Source organism: Urtica dioica, chromosome 2 (assembly GCF_054948205.1).
Source record: "Urtica dioica subsp. dioica isolate 48M chromosome 2, U.dioica_male_clone48M_v1_H2, whole genome shotgun sequence".
NCBI lineage: Eukaryota > Viridiplantae > Streptophyta > Magnoliopsida > Rosales > Urticaceae > Urtica > Urtica dioica.
In genome coordinates, this window is record NC_142757.1 from 33933762 (window position 1) to 33954311 (window position 20550).

At 42.2% G+C, this 20550-nt stretch overlaps 1 protein-coding gene across 2 annotated transcripts; it reads left to right on the forward strand.

Annotated features, from left to right (window-relative positions):
* The first annotated feature begins 775 nt into the window (after positions 1 to 775).
* On the forward strand, positions 776 to 5473 carry LOC149404493 (putative glycosyltransferase At5g03795). 2 transcript variants are annotated; one of them, XR_016295491.1, is made up of 6 exons: positions 776 to 902; positions 1962 to 2361; positions 2464 to 2597; positions 2762 to 3110; positions 3888 to 4788; positions 5054 to 5473. XR_016295491.1 is itself a non-coding variant. In XM_089606930.1 (5 exons), exons 2-5 carry the CDS (start codon positions 2017 to 2019, stop codon positions 4572 to 4574), a joined length of 1515 nt encoding a protein of 504 aa, XP_089463056.1. In that variant the 5' UTR covers positions 776 to 902; positions 1962 to 2016; the 3' UTR covers positions 4575 to 5044. The 2 variants fall into 2 exon arrangements, 1 of the variants encoding a protein (XP_089463056.1); XM_089606930.1 differs by lacking the exon at positions 5054 to 5473 and having other exon boundaries at positions 3888 to 5044.
* Positions 5474 to 20550: the final 15077 nt, after the last annotated feature.

Sequence of the window (20550 nt, forward strand, 5' to 3'; positions counted from 1 at the left end):
CGAGATTTATCCATTCGATTTCTAGAAATATCACACATATCCTTTCAGTTTAATATAAATGACATATACCTCCCCTAAAAAATGTTATTTTACAAATATCACACTTTCTGTTTATTTTTTAGAAAAATTAATTGAACTCCCCAAAATACCCTTAATAGAATAAATATTTATTTACTATTTTATTAAAAAAATCAAAATCTCTCTTTATAAAAAAAATTCTTAACTTTTTATAAAGAATTTTTTTTTAATTTAATTTTTTGTATATAGAATATAAAATAAAAAATTATTTCATTAAAGTTATTTTGGGAAGTTCTATTTTTTTTTTTTTTTTTTTGTAAAAAATAAACGAAAAATGATGATATTTGTAATATAACATATTTGTAAAGAAGATCTATGCCAATTATATTAAACTGAAGAAATATGTCTGATATTTATAAAAATTGAATGTATAAATCTTGCATTTCGATTGAACATACGAGATTATCTCGTTGATATTTTTCCCTATTAGTAATTAGGTTAGACATATAACATAAGATGTGCAAATTGATCATACATCTATATTTAGTTCTATATGAATAGCACAATATATTATATTCATATAACATTTTATAGTAACAACATCATAATAATAAGCATGCTGCAATAACAAATATGGAAAAAAGTCACAACCAAAATCTTATTCTTCAATTGGAATAAATAGAAGAAAAATCATAATTTAATTTAATAAAAAACTTTACTGTTGGATCCTCTGACTTTTCCCTCCTTCCTTCAAGTAATTTTTTTCTATTGTCTGAAATCTTCCTTCCCAATTTCCTTTCTTTTCTCATTATACAAACGCCTCAATTTCTGAATCACTATCCAAACGCCTCAATCTCTTCAACCCATATTGCAAGCCATTTACGGTATGTAAAAAACATTCAAGTTTAAACTTTTTTCTTTTGTTTCTTTCCCTGATGAAGATGTTCGTTATATTGTTAACAACATTAATTCAATAAATTATCCAAAATATCTTATTTTTATGGCGATTTTGATACTATGAAAGTAGAGTGCGTTATCATTAGTTTCAGCGGAAAATTAGTGCAAATTTAATATCAATATAAAGCTTTTTGGTCAGAAATCTTCCGAAATCATTCCATTCCCCACTTTTTTTTATCCTATGCCAAAGAACAACTGAATTGAGTGATTGGCCCGTTGAACAACGATCGGCTATCGAGATCAGTGCAAACCTAGCTGGGCATTGTGTTATTTGTTTTTTAATGGTTGGATTATAATCACACATATCAAAGATCGTATAATTTATTTACAGCTGTTTTTTTGTGACCGGATTATATATTTGGTTGGCTTTTGACGAAGTTAAGATTTTAGGTTATTGTTTGAGAATTTTAGGAAAGAGAGAATGAGAATGGTCATCACCTCAATTTGAGGGAATCTGTGTTATCTAAAGAAACGTATTGAATGGACTATTCCATGTATAGTTTTATTACTTCTACTATATTATCCTATAATGTCTATACCCCTGATCTATACCAAAAACACATTTTGTTAAAAACGAAAAAAATCTAAATTGATTATTACTCTCGTCTTCCGGATTCGCTGCTGAATCACAATTCTTACATACAAACGTCAGATCTGCGAATTTTATCTAAGGATTGAAATCTCTACTCGCCATTGTCTTTTGTTATGGAAGTTGGATGAATAATTGCTCTGAAAGTGACGGTATTTTTTGCATTTTTAATATCAGAAAATCGTAAACGAATGATTACGGAACCTTTTTTTTTTATTTTTTTTATTTTAATTTCCATATAAAACTGGGGAGTGGGGAGCATGAGATTATTTCTTTGTACACAACCATTTATATTTTGATTTATTTATTTATTTATTTTTATTTGTATTTTTTATATATATACATATAGTTGCTCTTGCCATGTAAATATTCATGGTGGCCTTGTTATATCCTGCAGAGTGGCACATCCCCAAATTTAGAGATGGCTGGGAATTATTTTCTTTAGCATTTCAATGCCATTAGTGCATCGCCGCAGCGCCCCAATGAAACCTCATCTCCGGCATTGTGCCATCGGTTGGAGGAAGGTGTTCTTCGCTGCGGCGATGATGACCATCGCCGGACTCATGCTCCAGATTTTCTCTCGCGGCGAAATCGCTTCGGTGAGTGAGCCTCTTATTACTGTGACTTTACGCGAAAGATTCGAAAATTCAAGGACACCCAATGTATCGGTGGCAGTCGAGCCAGCCGAGGTGAGAAGATCGGAATCTCGAAGGACCAAGAAACGTAGTAAAGAGGTCGCTAATTTGAAGACTCTTATTCCTTCTCCGCCTCGTAGAAAGGTTCCGTACAGACTTCAGGTACCAATCAACTCTTGCTTTCCCTGTGAAAACCGTAATTAGGTACTTCTTGATGGGTGACTGGTGTTTTTTTTTTTTTTTTTTGGGTATGCATTGTTGCAGAGGTTTATTTGGTCATTAAAACCTAACGAAGCACTCGAGTACGCAAAGAAAGAGATAGAGCACGCACCCCTCGTTACTGATGTTGATCCTGAACTATACGCTCCTTTGTTTCGGAATGTTTCGGTTTTCATGAGGTATATCAACAATTCCTTGTTTTGTAACTAAGTTTTATCCATTGATATTACTGCGAATTCGCTTGGATCTTCATTTTTCCACACATCTGCAATAAAAGAAACGTACGATGTGTTTTCACTTTGTCGTGCTGAAAATGAAGTCCCTTTGTGGTTCCTGTATTTAGGAGCTATGAGTTGATGGAGTTGATACTAAAAGTCTTCATTTATCCGGACGGAGCAAGGCCGATTTTTCACCAGCCTCATCTGCGGGGGATTTATGCTTCTGAAGGATGGTTCATGAGGTTAATGGAGGGAAACAGGCAGTTCGTAACAAGGGACCCGGAAAAAGCTCACTTGTTTTATCTTCCGTACAGTGCTCGCCAATTGGAAATGGCTCTTTATGTTCCCGAATCGCACAATCTGAAACCGCTCTCGATATACCTGAGGAACTATGTGATCAAGATTGCCACCAAGTATCCCTTTTGGAATCGGTCACGCGGGTCCGATCACTTCCTTGCTGCTTGCCACGACTGGGTACTTTCGTCTTTCTACCACTCATTACTTGTTATGCTGGTTTGGTTCATTTTTGGGAAGAAGAAAATTTAGAACATGGTTAAAGCTCATTACCTGTTAAGCATTGTTGCGTTATGTTTTAGTTTCCTTATGCGTCAAACATGAAGTGCACAATGTCTCTTCTGTTTTGTTTATCGCTACAGAACATGCATAGTTTGTTTGGAACCAGCTAAGAATATGCCATCCTTGAATGAATCTTCCAGTTTAGTATTTTAATTTAACCGATTATTACACTAGCCCACGGCTCAAGAAGGGTAAGCCGAGGATAAAACGAGGATTCTGGCGGTGGATGTGCATATCAGTTTTGTGTCTCTGTCTTCCGAATTGGGTACTTTAGTATGTTGGTCACACCGAATTCGATTACTATGCTATTGCCTTTTGGACATAAATTTCGAGTTTCCGAAAGCAGTTTGGAGCAAGCCTGATGGGTGTTGGCTTAATATAAAGAGTCTTTTAGCTATATACCCACTTGACTTATAGCGTTTTTTTATAATAGCCAACATTTTGTTAATTTTCTATAAATAGCCACCTCAATTTATTCTCAAAAAGACAAAAAAACCCAAAATATGCGGGAATGTTTTTGGGTATTCTTGTCTTTTTGAGTGCCGTAAATAAGTTGAGGTGGCTATTTACAAAAAAATTACAAAAAGTTGGCTATTTAGCAGTTCTTAGACTTTCGGTGGCTAATTTGGCTAATTTTTTGTAATTATAATTTACGAACTCTTAACCTTTTTACAGGGCCCGTATACAGTAAACGAGCACAAGGAGCTGAGCAAAAACACTATAAAAGCCCTATGCAACGCTGATCTGTCAGAAGGGATCTTTGTTCTCGGAAAAGATGTTTCGCTTCCAGAAACTACTATACGGACTCCTCGGAGGCCTCTCCGATATGTCGGAGGAAAGAGAGCGTCGCAACGCCCCATTCTCGCTTTCTTTGCTGGCAATATGCACGGAAGAGTCCGTCCAACGCTTCTCAAGCACTGGCTCAACAAAGACGACGACATGAAAATTTACGGACCTTTGCCCGGGAGAGTCGCCCGAAAGATGTCTTACATCCAACACATGAAATCAAGCAAGTACTGCATATGCCCGATGGGTTACGAAGTAAACAGCCCCAGGATCATCGAGGCCATATATTACGAGTGTGTCCCCGTGATTGTTGCGGACAATTTTGTCCTTCCGCTCAGTGAGGTGCTCGATTGGACAGCGTTCTCCGTGATCGTGGCTGAGAAGGACATACCCAGGTTAAAAGATATTCTAGTGGCTATCCCGTTGAGGAGATACGTTACGATGCAGATCAACGTGAAGATGGTTCAGAAACACTTTCTTTGGAACACGAGGACCGTAAGATATGACTTGTTCCACATGATATTGCATTCCATCTGGTTCAACCGGTTAAACCAGATTCAAATTCCAGCTTCGTAGAGGATCGTGAAAGGTCTCACACAGAAAATTCTCCGGAGTTTTCCATTAACCTATTTATTTGTCAAGGCCAAAAGCTTTGGGAGGGAATCATATATTGGCTGAGCGTATTTCCTTCTGCCTGGTTCCGTTCTTGCTCATCGACCCGAGTACTCTCGTTACTCAGAAGATAGATGTGAAGTGCATTGGTGCCTTGATAACAACCTCAATTTTGTAGGTACTATTTTCTGTCCCTGCAATTACTCGTCTAACACCAGGAAAATACAGAAATTATTTATTCGTCATTTTTTATCTTTCTTGAGAGAGATACTTTTGTTCCCAAGTAAAATCTTTCTTTGCTTTTGAGCTTAAACCGCGAGTTTCTGCGCGCTTTGTTTGTATCCTCTGGTTGAACAGTTCTAAATTAATCATAATTTTTCCTCAATGCCGTCATCATGGTTATAAAGATGACTAATCTTTGTCTCATCTGTTCATCCTCTCAGGAGTTGATCTTGTACATAATGGAGTGGTATACTGGTACTGCAAGTAAGCAGATTAATTTATTTGTTCTACAACATATTTGTATGTAAAAACTCGTGGTTTTAGAGTGAATTGAGAAGTAATATGCTGTGATGAACTTTGGGCATTTGTATACAGTACACATGTTGAGACCTAGAAACCTTATTCGATAATATGCAGATAAAACCCGTGCCTAACAGGTTACAACTGTGTACACTTGTATATGAAAATTTGGATGACTGGACGAGTTAAAAATGAAGTGTTTCATCTATGGGATTAAAACTATATAAACGGTCTACATAAGATAGTTTCAATTTATAATGTTTTAGTTACAATCACTAACGGAGCCAGAACCCTAGTTAGGGAGGCTAACGTGAAGTATTTTTTAATGTATAAAATGTATATTTATATACATAGAAGAAAAAAAAATATTGAGAGGCGTTAAGAATCTCCATGCCTGGTTACAATGGGTCTAGTTTTTTTTTTATTTTTTTTTATTTTTTTTATTTTTATTTATTTTATTTTAATCAAATGGGGCTTCATTAAAACCTCAAATGCCCCTACTAGTGACCAATGTTTAAAATATTGATACCGATACCAAAGTTGTGATTTTACTGATATATCAACGGATATATCGACAGATATCCTATAATAATTTTAATACCGATGATATATCGACTACCGACGGATATGTTGACAAAAATCTTATAACAAAATATAATTAAAAATACCCTATATATATATCTCCAAATTCAAAAGATGAGATAGTTATCAAATGCTACATATTCCAAATAGCAAATAAATTAAAAATACACCTATAAATCATAAAAATAATATAAACTCAAATATTATTTTTATATCATTTACATATAATTAATTAAGTATACATATAACCATTATATTTTAATTATATATATATATATATATATATATATATATATATATGTTCGTATCTAATATATCTATATGTTTATATCTATGAATATAGTATTGTTATGAAAACCAAAGGAAGAACTTAAATCGAAAACTCTTTAAACACCAAGAAGGTATGAATTTGAGAAGAGAGAAGAGAGGAGTATGGAGAGAGTAAATGGTAGAGAGAAAATGAAAGAGTAAGTTGTAGAATTTTGGGGGATGAATTTTTCCTTCATCATCCTCATGTATTTACAGTAAAATTTGTGTACACTAATCAATAAGTTAGGTGTAGGGTAATTAATTATTTATCTCATATTTTTTACTTCAATTTACCCTATATTTTTGACCTTTGAGCATATCAATAATTTACAACAACTATATGTATGTCTAATATATATGTTGACATGTTATTTATATATGTACATATTTTAGTATATCTATATACACTATATATATGTTAAACTTATATATATATATATATATATATATATATATATATATATATATATATATATATATATACTATGTATCACTACTACAAATACTGTTTCCCGTTGCGGAAGACATTCGGGTGCGACTTTTCGCACCAAATGAGACTTTCAGGTGCGACTTTTCGCACCCAAAACTCAAACAAGCATTGAAAAATTTTCGCTAATTTTTTTAAATTTGGGTGCGACTTTAACAAATATCATTGGGTGCGACTTTGTCGCACCCAAAAGTACTGACACGGGTCATTGGGTGCGACAAAGTCGCACCCAAAATCTAGGTCAGGATATAAAACAAATTTTCACTTCGATTTTCATTCATTCTTAACATAATTCTGAGTCTCTCTCTCTCTCTCTCTCTCTCTCTCTCTCTCTCTCTCCGAGTTCTCTCCTACCACCACCACCAGTCCACTCCGAGCGTCCTCTCCATCGAGCCTCTCTCTCCGACCACCACCGACGGGTACCACAACCATCGAGCGTCCTAAGGTGTGTTTCCCCTCCCTCTCTTTTTTTTTTCTTCCTCTTTAATTTCTGGCCAGCTAAACTCCGACTATTCGCCAAACTCCGACTTCCTCTTTTTTTTTCTTCCTCTTTTCCAATGCACCCTAACAACATGTTGATAGGGTGCATAGGGCGCTGTCGGCCAAGCTTCTTCACCACCGCGCGCGCCAACTGAGGAGAGAAGACGCCGCCGTGAACCGCTGAGGCGTCGGAGCAAGGGGTAACCATCGGGAAGAGGACGAGGAAGCTGTGGGAACGATAAATTCCTTGGGATGATTGGCTGAATTTTAGGATGAACTAGGGTTAGAGAACTCGAGTTTTTGGGGTTTTTTGATTTGTGAAGTTTGATCGATGATTCTGTGATGTTTTGTGGCTCATTAAGTGTTTGGGTATTGATTGGAAATGGCTGTTTGAGTGTTGATTAATTTTTGGAAAAATTTAGTGTATTTCGTTACTCTTGGCCGTGTGAATTCTTTGGTTTCTGGTTAAGAATTCTGGATTTGTATTGTTGTTTTGAGGCTGTGATTATTTGTTTAAGACTTTGGATTTTGGATTGAATTATTATCTTGGTTCGGTACAAGAACACAGCTCTACATTTGCCTTATCGCAGATTTCATTTCGGCACGAATTCTTGAAGCTTCAAGGCTCCGGACAGCTACAGAGCCAGGGCCTAATTGTCGCCTTTTTTTTGGTGACTTTTTAGGTGCGACTTTAGGTGCGGAAAGTCGCACCTAAATGTTGCACCCGAAAGTCAAGACTTTTGGGTGCGACTTTTCGCACCCAAGACTTTTAGGTGCGGACTTTCGGGTGCGGAAAAGTCGCACCTAAAGATATCTTTGGGTGCGAAAATTGACTTTTGGGTGCGAAAAAAGTCGTACCCAAAGGTCTTTTTTGTACTAGTGTATGTATATCAGTAACTTCAAAAAGAGAAACCAAAGAATGTATTGCGTTGGTTTATATAGTTTGTCTTTGTTGGTATTCAAATAGTAAAAAAAAAAAAAGTATTGTAAAAATATATGCAAAAGTAAGTGAGTAAAAAGTCCCACATGATTTGTGAAGAATCAATTTTTAATACCAAACCACTATAAAAAGGGAAATGGCCTTAGATAGTAGTCTGTTTGATATTTTTGACCAAAATGTTGTGGTCATTTTTTTTGGACAAAAATATTATTTGACCATGTGAGAAAAGTCTTAAATGCCCTTTGTTTTTATTTTGTTCATTTCCATCAAACTTGCTCTCAGCTCTCTCTTTCCTCGTTCATTGTTTAAGAGCTCTCTCTTTCTCTTTTTTTTTTCTCTCGTTCATTTAAGGTAAAAAAAAAGCTTGCCTTTTTCTGTTTGTCGTCGCCAGTGGTTTGTCCGTCGTCGTCGTCACCAGTGGTTTGTCTGTCATCGTCGTCGTCACCGAAGAGGTAAACTTTATCTCTTCATGTTGGCAAACGAAATCTGGGAATTTCTGGGTGGGTTTCGTTCGTGTTTGTTTTTGGGTATGAGTTTCGTTGTTGACGTACGGGTTTCATGTTTCGTTCGTGTTTATTTCTGGGTTTCATGTTTATGAGTTTCATTTGTGTTTCTGGGTTTCATATTTATGGGTTCGTTCGTGTGTTTGGGTAAACAAATAGTTTTTTTTTTCGTGTTTCGTTCGTGTTTATTTCTGGGTTTCATGTTTATGAGTTTCATTCGTGTTTCTGGGTTTCATATTTATGGGTTCGTTCGTGTGTTTAGGTAAAAAAATAGTTTTTTTTTGTATTGTCGGAGCTGACATACAAGTTTACAACGTCTGAAATTGTAGACATACAAGTCAACAATTTCATTTATTGTAGACATACAAGTCTACAACTTCATTTATTGTAGACATAGAAGTCTACAATAAATGAAATTATAGCTTGTATGTCTACAAATATAATAATTGTAGACTTGTATGTCAGCTCCGACAATACAAAAAAAAACTATTTTAGAGTTCCTCCAATCCTTTCTCGGTCAATCTCTCGGTTCGGCGGTCTCCTATGGCTCGACGGATGTTCTCAGGCTCGTCGGAGCTTCGTCAAAAGCTTCTCTGATGGCTTTTCCCTGGTCTGGAGTCGGTGGAGCTCGCATCTCCTTTGTCTCGGCCGAGTCACGCGGCGAAGAAAAGAGAGGCTCGGAGCACGTGATTCTCCTCTTTCCGGTCGGAGTTCACGCGAAGATTGGCTCGGACTGGGTTGAGCTCGGAGTCGTGCGTCGGAGGCAGAGGACGGCTCGCGACGGAGCGGGTTTTGGCCGGACTTGCAGAAACTCGGGCGGTAGTTATAGCGTCGATTTCGCCAGAAAGTTAGGAGATAGAGAGAGAGAGAGAGAGAGAGAGAGAGAGAGAGAGAGAGAGAGAGAGAGAGAGAGAGAGAGAGAGAGAGAGAGACTCGGGATAATTTTTTATTATTATTATTATTATTAATTTATTAGTTTTCACGTGTGTGTGTGGTGTGGGTATGTTTACAAAAGGGCAAAATAGTACTTCCTCAGCTGATCAACTACTATTCTTGTCTAAAACATGGATTTCAATATTTTGGTCCAAATTATGAAAAGTGGTAGTACTTAATGCCATTTCCCCTATAAAAAGCAAATTGTTTTCTCTCCGACAGTCTAACTCATGATTCGAATTGGGTCTTTTATTTATAATGGGCCTAGGCTCTGACTTTTTATTTCAAAATTCAATTTCAGTCGATATTTTTCCGATTTTGATCGATATTTTGGTTTTTTAGTTGGCAAAATATCGCGATATTTTGATAATATCGTTAAGATTTTTTGATATTTTAACGTTTTTTTATTAAACGAAACAATATATACTAGATATTTTATCGAGAGTTGTTTGCAAGCGAAATATTGTCGATATATCTCCTATATATCGCGATATTTTAAACCTTGGTTGTGACGATGAGAAAAAAAATCCTATATTTAATTATTAAATCCGAATATCACACACGTTCCACACAAGGGCTGGAAGGAAATGGCCACAAGTAGTAGGAATTTTTTTTTTTTTTGATAAAATAAACCAAATTATATTTTTGGACACTCATACTAGTAACTGAAGACATAAAAGTATACATTTGTCATAAACTATTGACTTATAAGTCTACAAATTACAATAATTGTAGATATATAGGTTTACAGTTACTAGTAGAAGTGTCTAAAACATAATTTGACTTATTTAAGTTCAAAGTATCAAATTTGTTACTAGCTGATGTCATTTTCTTGTCCAAAATTACCAAAACTTGAAACTCTAGAATTCAACTGTAGAATACAACACTCATATACAAGAAAGATGAGCAACTTAAGAAGTCGAAGAGCTCAGTTTTGAGCGTTGAACGTCTTGAATTGTGATCATCCAGACCCAAACCATCGCCCTGACGTTATCTCTGATCATCAACGCCTATAATAGCTCCCTCACTTCCAAAAGCACATCCATGTTAGCCTTCATCGTTCCTCAAGTCGTTCCCTGATATGGCTTTTAATCATACGTACCCTTAGCGTGCCCTAGCGCGCCTGGCCCGCGCGCGCCCTGCACCCCGGCCGCCCCGGCCCGCGCGCGCGCGCCCTACGCCCCGGCCGTCCCGGCCAGTGCGCGCTCCCGCGCCCCGGGCGTCCCGACCCATGCGCGCTCCCGCGCCCCGGGCGTCCCGGCCCGCGCGCGCTCTCGCGCCCCGGGCATCCCGGCCCGCGCACGTCCCTGCTGCTCCGGCCGAGCGCATCTGCTGCCTCGGCCGAGCGCATCTGCTGCCTCGGCCGGGCGCCCCTGCTGCCCCGGCCGAGCGCTCCTGCTGCCTCGGCCGGGTGCTCCTGTCGCCTCGGCCGGGTGCCCCTGCTGCCCCGGCCGAGCGCCTCTGCTGCCTCGGCCGGGCGTCTCTGCTGCCCCGGCCGAGCACTCCTGCTGCCCCGGCCGAGCGCTCCTGCTGTCTCGGCCGGGCGCTCCTGTCGCCTCAGCCGGGTGCCCCTGCTCCCCCAGCCGAGCGCCTCTGCTGCCTCGGCCGGGCGTCCCTGCTGCCCCGGCCGAGCACTCCTGCTGCCTCGGCCGAGTGCCCCTGCTGCCTTGGCCAGGCGCACCTGCTGCCGGGCACGCCGCGCCCGGCCAAGTCTCGCCCCCCGCGCCCATCCAGACGACGCGCCCTGCGCCCTCCCGGGTGCTATGCTGCCTCGCGCGCCCCGCTCCTGGCCACCCAGTGGGCCTCAAGGGGGACGGCCCATGGCCTCCTCCAACACTATAAATACCCCCCCCCCCCCCCCCCCCCCCCCCTTAGGGGGAGGGAAAGACACACCTTTCTCATTGGGAAATTCACATAAGTCTTCTCTCCCACTCGAGAATTCTCTCCTCTCCCGCGCCCTTGTGACAATCCAAGAGCGCGCGCTCCTCCTCCCTCGGCTCAGAAATACAAGGACCCCCCTCCACGAGACGGAGCACGCTCCTTTTCTGCAACCCGAGCTTCTGCAGTACACACTGCTCTCTTGCTTCTTGGCCCTTGAGCTAGAACTCCGAGCTACGAGGCAAGTGACCCCTCTAAAGTCTTCATTAGAAGCTACGAGCCGGGTCCTACTCTAAAGCCTTGGATTCTCAAGCCTCCGAGTCCAAGATAGCCCCCAATACATAAATTGAACTACGTTCTGACCTGATCCCGACTAAAGGGTACGTAGGCAGCCAACCTTTGGCACGGTCACACCCCCCAAAACACACCTACGAGCTCCCATTTTTGGCCCGGGCGCGGTCACTTGGTTCGGCCTTGGATCGAACCGCCGAGGTATTTAATCGTTGTTCATTTTCGTGCGACAACAGTTTGGTGCTAGAAGGAGGGGGCTTCCCGACTTACACAGCCCGAAATCCCTTCTACAGCTCGACCCTTTTTTTCTCAACTCGAGAAAGACATGAGTGGTCAACCACCCGTTCATTCTGAGGGCGTGAATAACCCCGAAAACGCAACCGGAGTGAAGAAATACTTCCTGCGCTCCCGAGCGCAAGGTGAAGAGGAGTCTCTCAACGACGAGAGTCACACTCCCTCGCCCCCTCCTCTTCAGGACAGTCGGGACGACCGCATCCTTGAGATGGAGGAGAAAATCCGCCAACTAAAGATAGCAAACGCAAGGTACCACCACCAACTAGCGGGCAAGGCGCTTGCGCAAGGGACCCCCCACGGGGAATCCGAGGACCTCATGGACGAGGGACATGGCTATGACCCCGACTATGAAGGCTTGGAGATTTCAGCGGCGTCGAGACTTCTCTCACCAAAGACGGGGAACTCCCTGTTGAGATCGAAGCCGGTCCGTCAATCCCGCCGCCTAAAACAAAGGCAATACCGATCTCCTCTCAAGAAGAGACCTCCCGACGTTCAGCCCATGACCGACTCGATCGAAGAGGCAATGTCAGGGAAGGTCCAACGACTCGACGAGTGAGGCATGTGGATAGAAGCTCACGCCCCCATACCACCGGGCCGGATCTTAGAGATCGACTTACCGCCCAACGGAACGACCGTGGCGAAGACCTCCGGGAGAGGCTAAGTGCTCGTAAGGGCCACAACCCTACGGCCCCAATCAATGGGGACCCTCGCACGGCTCAAGGGTCGAATGAAAGGCGTCAGGTGACTCCTCCTAAACAAGGAGTGACCCCTAACACTGGCCTCAACGTCGTCACCATGATTCACAATCTTCGTAACGAAGTGCGTGACCTACGTGAAGGAAGCTTGGCCGGTGATACATACGGGGTCGTAGAAGAACATTCCTCGCCCTTCACTGCCTAAATCCTTGCTGAGGTGTGCACGTGAAACTTCAAACTCCCGAATCTCCCTCCATACAATGGGGAAACTGATCCCGCGTATCACATCCAATATTACGAAACTTGGATGACGATGCAGGGCGTTTCACCTAGGGCTCTATGCCAGGCTTTTAGTCTTACCCTCACCGGACCCGGTTTTGAATGGTTTAAGAATTTAAGACCAGGGAGCGTCCAATCGTTCAAAGACTTGAAAGACATGTTCCTAGCACGATTTGCTACATCGATGGTCCAAAAGAAGACCAAGATGTACTTATGGTCAATCAGGCAAGAGAATAACGAGTCCTTGAGACAGTATCTCACCCGATTCACCGCAGAATCAAATAAGGTTGACCGCTTTGACGACAGTGACGCAATTACAGCCATCATCGAGGGCTTGCGCACCGGAGACTTCTTAAAGTCCGTCGTCGGTAGAGTCCCTTCTACGATGGCCGAGTTAATGAACCGAGCCAAAACCTTCATGGGGGTAGAAGATTACCTCGACGCCTACAGGAGCAGCAACCAAAGCTTGGCAACCCCCGCAAGAGGGTGAACAAGGGAGGTCAAGCTTCCGATAGCCGACCCCCTACGTCTCAAAAGCCGCGTCTTGCGAGCAATTTTAGAGGCTACTCGAGTTACACTCCCTTGAACGCCCCGGTAGAGCAAATCTACGCTGTGGCGCGTGACAAGTTCACCGCTCCAGCTCCGATAAAAGGCAGCTTCGCATCTCGCGACCGGTCCTGCTATTGTGAGTTCCACCGAGATTATGGTCACACGACCGCTCAATGCTTCCATCTCAGGAGACAAATTGAGACATTAATCCAAAAATGAGAACTCAAAGAGTTTGTCCTTCGCATGGTAGGAGCCGCAGCCCCCGCCGACAACAGGCCACAGCCTGAGAAAGGTGGAGAGGCCAACGCCAACACCGACCGCACCGCGGTCGCGGCTACGGCCGATGCGCAACTCCACGCCGTCACCACCATCCTAGGTGGCTTGCAAGACGGGAACTCGGTCCGGCAAAGGAAAAAGCTCCTCGGAGCTGCCTCTCAAGAAGGCCTTGCCGGGCAAGTTAACCTCACCTATGAGGAACCTCCGTCCGTACCTCACGAGATGATACAATTCACCAATGAAGAGGCCAAGCGAGTTGTGCACCCGCATAATGACGCTATAGTCCTTAAGGCCCAGGTGGCCAACAACTTGGTAAAAAGAGTTCTTATTGATAACGGCAGCACAGCCGATATAATCTTTAAGACCACCCTAGAGCGCATGAAGCTCGGGGGGCTCCGCCCTGTCCCAACCCAGACACCTCTGTTTGGGTTCACGGGAGAAAAGGTCATGAATGAAGGAATCATTGATTTGCCAGTCACCTTCGGAACTACCGGAGGTATCGAAGTCGTTCACATGGTCCCCTTTCTTGTGGTTGACCAGGAGTCGCCCTACAATGTTATCATTGGGCGACCCACGTTGAACAGACTAAGGGCCATCACATCCACATATCACCTACTGGTGAAATTCCCCACCGAGGAGGGGATCGGCGTCATGGCTGGTGATCAAACCCAAGCGAGGATATGCTATGTCCAAGGCGTGGGCGGCAAGCCCGCTGAAAAAAGGGTTAACACGATCTACCAACTAGAAGACGACTACCCGTGTGATAAAAAAGACGCACGGTAATTCGGGGAACTAGACCCTCGTGACGATGTCGAGAGGTTGAAAGTTGACACCCCCGATGATCTCACTTCGATCGTTCTCGACGAAGCTAAACCTGACCAGGTGGTGAAGATCGGTGCATAACTCCCTCTCGCCATCAAAACTCAACTCGCGTCCTTCCTTCGGGAGTTTAAGGATGTCTTTGCGTGGACACATGCAGACATGCCTGGTATAGACCCCGATGTGATTGTGCACCGGTTGAATGACGATAAAACTATCGCTGAAAAGGTACAAGCTAGACGTGCGTTCAACCCCGAACGATACCTAGCGATAAACGAGGAAGTCGAAAAGCTTCTCTCTCCGCTGGCTTCATCCGAGAAGCCAAGTACCCCAAGTGGGTGGCCAATGTGGTCATGGTCAAAAAGCCTAATGGGAAGTGGCGCATTTGTATAGATTATAAAGATCTTATCAAAGCCTACCCAAAAGATTGCTTTCCACTCCCACGCATCGAACAACTGGTCGACGCCACGGCAAGACATGAACTGCTAAGTTTCATGGACGCCTACTAGGGCTATAACCAGATACGAATGCACGAGCCCGATCAGATCAAGACGACCTTCGTCACTGATCGCGGCCTCTACTGCTACAAGGTCATGCCTTTCGGCCTTAAGAATGCAGGAGCTACTTAACAACGATTGGTAAACCGGATCTTCGCCGACCTAATCGGCAAGACCATGGAAGTATACGTGGACGACATGCTCGTTAAAAGCCTGCTGGCTACCAATCACGTAGACAACCTGAGGAGATGTTCTTAATCCTCCGCCGGTACAAAATGAAGCTCAACCCCAACAAATGTGTGTTCGGGGTCGAATCCGGGAAGTTCCTAGGCTACATAGTTAGCCGTCGAGGTATCGAAGCGAACCCTGAGAAAATCAAGGCACTCCTTGACATGAAATCTCCGCGATGTGTCAAGGAAGTCCAAAGTCTGACTGGTCGGATTGCCGCCCTCTCACGTTTTGTGGCCAAAGCAACCGACAAGTGTCAACCGTTCTTCAAAGCAATAAAGAAAACGGACGGCTTTGAATGGAAGGAAGAGTGCGAGAAGGCCTTTCAAGAAATGAAGGCCTACTTCGGGACACCTCCATTCCTCTCCAAGCCAAAAGAAGGCGAGACGCTCTACATCTACCTCGCTGTCTCCGAACGAGCTGTGAGCGCTGTGCTGATCCGTGAAGAATATAAGGCTCAATGGCCTATCTTCTACATAAGCAAAGCCCTACTCGACGCCGAAATGCGTTACACAGAGATAGAGAAACTCTCTCTCGCTCTCCTCGTAGCCGCCAAAAAGCTACACCCCTACATCCAGGCTCACCCAATTGTCGTCCGAACAGGGCACCCCATCGGTAAAGCTCTTCAAAAGGGAACATCGACTCGCATGGCAATCTGGTCCCAAGAATTGAGCGAGTACGGGATCGAGTTTCACCCGAGACCAGCAATAAAGGCTCAAGCCTTAGCTGATTTTGTGGCAGAATTCTCCTACATTCCCGACATGGGAAGAGTAGAAGACGACTCGACCGACGACTTGTCGGCTCGAAAGAGAGGTCAACCCTACGGGTCCCATATGGGAACTACACGTAGACGGAGCATCTAATGCCCAGGGAGTAGGCGCCGGTGTGATTCTAACAAATCCCGACCGGGAAAAGTTACGCTACGCCTTCCACTACGGATTCCAGGCCTCCAACAATGAGGCCGAGTACAAAGCCCTCATCGTAGGGCTAGAGCTCGCTCAAAGCTCAACGTACAGAATTTACGAATACACTGTGACTCGCAGTTGATCGTAAATCAGGTTAAAGGCGACTACGTTGCCAAAGAACCTAACATGATCGCCTACTTGGCAAAAACAAATGCCAAGTTAGATGCCTTCTCCTAGGTTCGAGATCATCCAGATCCCACGAGAAGAGAACTCCGAGGCTGACGCTTTAGCTCGCCTCGGATCCGGTATCACCGAAGACGAGTTGGGAACTATCCCAATCGAGTCTCTCTCGCGACCATCCGTCTCACGTGACGAGGTTGGAACGATTGAGAGCACCGCTCATCCGACTTGGATGACCCCGCTTACGGACTTCTTGCGAAGAGGGGCACTTCCTGAAGACCGCAAAGAAGCCGAAAGGCTGAAAGCCGTCGCATCTAAATACGTGTTGAGAGGCGAAGCCTTATACAAGCGCGGGTACTCAACCCCGCTGCTCCGATGCCTCAACAGCGTCGAGTCGACTAAGGTCCTCCGCGAAATTCACGAAGGCCTTTGCGGAAACCACTCCGTTAAGAGGTCCCTTGCGCTAAAAGCGCTTCGACAAGGCTATTTCTGGCCGACAATGAAAAGAGATGCCTACGACTAGGCGAGAAAGTGCGACAAGTGTCAACGTTTCTCTAACGTTCCACGACAGCCGCCGTCTCCCCTGGGTAGCATTGTCGTCCCACGTCCCTTTGCGAAATGGGGCGTGGACATTATCGGCAAGCTTCCTAAAGCTCCGAGGCAATACGAATACACCATCATCGCTATCGACTACTTCACTAAGTGGGTCGAAGCCGAACCTCTGGCCAGGATCACCGAGGCCAACACCACAAACTTCATCTGGAAGTCTATAATATGCCGCCACGGTATCCCCGCGTCAATTGTGACCGACAACGGCGCGCAATTCGACAACGTTAAGGTTAGAGAAATTTGCGCCCAACTAGGGATAAGCAAGACATTCTCATCCCCGCGACACCCACAGGCTAATGGCCAAGTGGAATCCGTTGTTGTCAATGGTGCCCTCAAGAAGAGTAGTAGTGTCTATTTATGTACATTTGATGTAATATAGTCTCATGAAGACTCTTGCTTGTAATTGTTTATTCATTAATAAAAAGTTGAAACGTTCATTCAATCTTCCTTGTCTGAAGCTGAATGATAAAACCTTAGTCTTTTAGTCCATAAACAAACTAAACAACTTACGAAGAGACAAATGTAGATTTGCATGAACAAACTCTTCGTAGTTTGCTTAAAACGATATATTCGCAATCTAAGGGTCAAAGGACTATTGACCTCAGTATGATTGTTAGAAGAATCTATGATGTCTGGTTATGAGGCATTGAGAGTTGGAGATTCTATAGTTCTTCTAGGTATCTTCCGAAGGTACTGAATTGACCAGTGCACTTCTAGAGACAAGATAAGAACAAACCATTTAACCTCTTATGTCTCGAAGTCACTATGTATGAATTGCATCATGCTTACCTTAATCCTGAAATGAGACATGCCATTTCACACCTTAGTATTCTCATTTGAGAAAGTCAAAGTTCGGACTCACTATGTGATTCCGAACAGGGCCTATTGGTGAAGTACTAAGTTGTGAGTATGTCATGAGTAACTTTGTGAAGTTCTCATAGATATGGAATTCATGTACAAGATTGCTGAAATGCAATGTATGTCACCTCATGCTTTGTTCCATGGAGTGTGAATAAATGAACTGGCCAGTGTCCAAATTGAGTCCTGACTCTTTTGGATGAAACAATGTGACTTGTTAGCTCCTCGTCAATACATTGTTTCTAACTTATTCACAAGCGACAAAGGAGTTGAGGAAATAACAGCTAGAAGGGTAAAATGGTAATTTAGTAAATCCCGACTAGCTGATGACATTCATGAAGGGTAGCATAGATAATATTCAGTGGATCCGCTCATTATAATTAGGTGAATTCTTGAGTAGAAAATAAATTCATTTGAACCGAGAGATTTTCAGTGTCAACTCTTTAGTGGAGTCAGTTGGCATTAAGCTAAACTTGGAAAAGGTTTGTGAACTTTTGAGTCCAAGTGTTTAGCTCAAGCTTTGTTCATTTGGGTCCATGAGGTCACTGTCACGAATCACATCGAGTAGGAATAGTTAAACTGAAAGCTAAGTCAAAACAAGAACGAGACAGTTTTACGAAAATTGTCAAAAGGGTATTTTTGTCTTTTTGGACATAGGACGAAAGAATGTCAATAAATTTTTTTGACATTGTCATATGATGACAAATGAAATAAATATTACTCAGCCATATTAGTGTAACTGGGCCTTGAGGATTAATTTCAATTCATAGAATTTTACTTGAAAATTCTTAGTGGGGTTTTCTTATGTTGTCATGAACAAATGAAGAAACTTCTAGAAGGTCCTTCTAGAAGCCTTATTTTCGTCCAACCCAATGAAAAGAGAGGCTAAATTTCGTGCATGCCATGGTATGAAAGAGAGATTATTTTGTGCATTAATGTATGAAGATACTTGCCAAAAGAAAAAGAGGAAACAAATTTGCTTCTAGAAGCAAGTGTATTTTCGGCCAAGAGAGAGCAAATTAAATGAGGAAACAAATCCAAGGCCTTAATTGGCTCATGTTGGACGTCCATATAGGTGAGAAAAGAGAAAAGGAAACTACCTTTTGAAGGTAATCCCTCCCCTATAAATAGAGGCCTCATTCTCATTGTTTCATTCATCCCAAAGTTTTAGAGATTGAGAGCTTCTCTCTCTAGACTTGGCCGATCCTCTCTCTCTCTCTCTCTTCAATTTCGTTTTATTGTTTTGGCACCTAGGTCCTCATTTGACCTAGAGTTTAGCTCTGCGACTTCAAGACTCGTTCTTAAGTCGTAGTGTTTAAAAGTGCCCACTCACTAATTCCTTTTCTCTCGAGTGATTTAGTGATAGAAACTTTTGTGGTTGCTCGAGGTGCCGAGGAAAGAAAGAGGGACGTGCTGCGAGGGGAGACGAGCGTTGCAACTTTCTAAGAGCTTCTCAAAGATCAAGCTTCAAGAAAGGTTCGTAAACTTCTTAGCTCATATTAGTTTTTAATTACATGTACTTGCACTTGTCTAGGTTAGTAAAAACCGTTTTACTTGTAAAAGAAAATTTTTAAAATTCTGCCGCTTCCCGAAGCGTTAATCATTTTCTTAAACCCTAGATCGATTCCAACAAATGGTATCAGAGCTATGGTCAAATATTAGCATGTACATGTTTTTAAAATTATGAGCTTGAAAATCGTTTTCGAAAGTTTACTAATTTTGTGACAAGTTAGAATTGTAATCTTAGATGTTTTTTTAATTTAATGCTCTTGTCTTTAAATTAAAAAGCATGTTGATTTTATATGAGTTTGGGATGTTTTTAAAACACGTTTGAATCAGTTCTAAAAGTTTTTAATTTTTTATATTGAAAAACGTGTTTTAATGGTTTGAGAAATTTCGAGTAAATTTTTGTGACTAGTTTTGTTATCTTGCTAGTTTCTTATTTTTACTTGAATCGTTTTATGCATGTTGTTATTTCTTTTATTCTATGTTATTACCCTGCTAATAAAACACAAATAAAAGCTTTAAACAACATCTTAAAACGTTCCGTTACACTCGATTCTTTTTCGCACCTAAAAAGGACCACGCTTTAATTTATTTCTTTTTCTTCGAGCTGGAGTAAACCCGCATTAAAAGTAGCATAACTCTCTGCTCAGAAATCTAAATTTAATGATTCTTGAATCAAATTAAAGCTATGTCTGTCCTCTGTCCAATGCCACCGGTTTCGACTCAAAAGGACATCGGAGCCGCCAGATATGGCGATTTTACTCCGAGGTGCGCGGCTGTCTGAAACTCCAGTTTTTTAGAAATCCGGATTTTCAAACCCCACTACCATGAGTTATAGAACTCTAATGAGAAAACTTTCTTGAGCAAAAATGTTTTTCATATGATTATAAACATGATGTGTAAGATTAAAAGTTTTGATTTTTGAAAGATTAATTGAAATTGAGTTTTTACAAAACTAGTTTGAATTTTGAAAAACCGTTTTCACTTTCAAACTTGAAAATATTTTGTCACCCAAATCAAATAAGTTTTCAAAATGTTTTCAAAACTATATCTATATCACATATGTTCAAAATCTATATGCTCTTGAAAATTTTGAGTGGGAGGTCTCTTTGTAGACAAGCCGAAAAATAAAAAGATGTGTAATCTCAAACATTCAAGTGTTCGAGTGAGTTGAAGTTCACACTTCCCTCACGCACTTTCCCAAAATAGAAAATAGGAAAAGATCGAGTATGTACCTTGTGCCTTTATGCACTAATACTACTCTGAACATGTCGATCTAGGATTCTCTTCTAGTTATCCGCTCTGTCGCTCTCTAACTAG

Coding starts and splice junctions, on each gene's coding strand:
- LOC149404493 (XM_089606930.1), top strand. CDS start 2,017: ATGCCATTAGTGCATCGCCGCAGCGCCCCAATGAAACCTCATCTCCGG. Junction 2,598..2,761: donor AATGTTTCGGTTTTCATGAG/GTATATCAACAA, acceptor TCCTGTATTTAG/GAGCTATGAGTTGATGGAGT. Junction 3,111..3,887: donor TTGCTGCTTGCCACGACTGG/GTACTTTCGTCT, acceptor ACCTTTTTACAG/GGCCCGTATACAGTAAACGA.